The sequence below is a fragment of the Myotis brandtii genome, unplaced genomic scaffold (genome assembly GCF_000412655.1).
Source record: "Myotis brandtii unplaced genomic scaffold, ASM41265v1 scaffold1720, whole genome shotgun sequence".
NCBI classification, from domain to species: Eukaryota; Metazoa; Chordata; class Mammalia; order Chiroptera; family Vespertilionidae; genus Myotis; species Myotis brandtii.
Genome location: NW_005356342.1, coordinates 102,868 through 103,376, shown reverse-complemented (window position 1 = coordinate 103,376; position 509 = coordinate 102,868). Strand labels below are relative to the sequence as shown.

The 509-nt window shown below is 57.0% G+C and overlaps 1 protein-coding gene across 1 annotated transcript in view; it reads right to left on the bottom strand.

Annotated features, from left to right (window-relative positions):
• Positions 1-505, bottom strand: part of NLRP12 (NLR family, pyrin domain containing 12) — a gene marked incomplete at its 5' end in the record, with an annotated part of 22,191 nt that extends 21,686 nt beyond the window's left edge. The window contains 1 exon segment of the mRNA XM_014537109.1: positions 256-505. Coding sequence (XP_014392595.1) covers positions 256-505 — 250 coding nt within the window.
• Positions 506-509: the final 4 nt, after the last annotated feature.

Genomic DNA, 509 nt, shown 5'->3' with positions numbered 1-509 from the left:
CTCGGGTTCGATTCCGGTCAAGGGCATGTACCTTGGTTGCAGGCACATCCCCGGTAGGAGGTGTGCAGGAGGCAGCTGATCGATGTCTCTCTCTCATCCATGTTTCTAACTCTCTATCCCTCTCCCTTCCTCTCTGTAAAAAATCAATAAAAAATATTAAAAAAAAAAAAGAAAAATTTTTTTAAAAAAAGGAGAAAGAAAGAACAGAGAAGGGAATTGGTGGGCTGCAGCCTCCCGGTCCCCCCACCGCCTTACCCCTCACCAGGTCCTCCCTGCGTCCTCGCTCCCACAGGTCCTTCCTGTGGATCCGCTCGAAGATGCTCAGGGCCAGCAGCCAGGCCTCCCGGACCCCGCGATGGGCCACCAGCAGCTGGGCCATCTCCAGGGGCCCCGCCGTCTCCATGCGCCCCCGGGGGATCCTGTCCTCCCCCACCTCCGTCGCCACCCCCAGGTACAACTTGAACTTCTTCAGCTCCGCGGCCTCCAGCTCTTCCAAGTAGGTAGCCAGG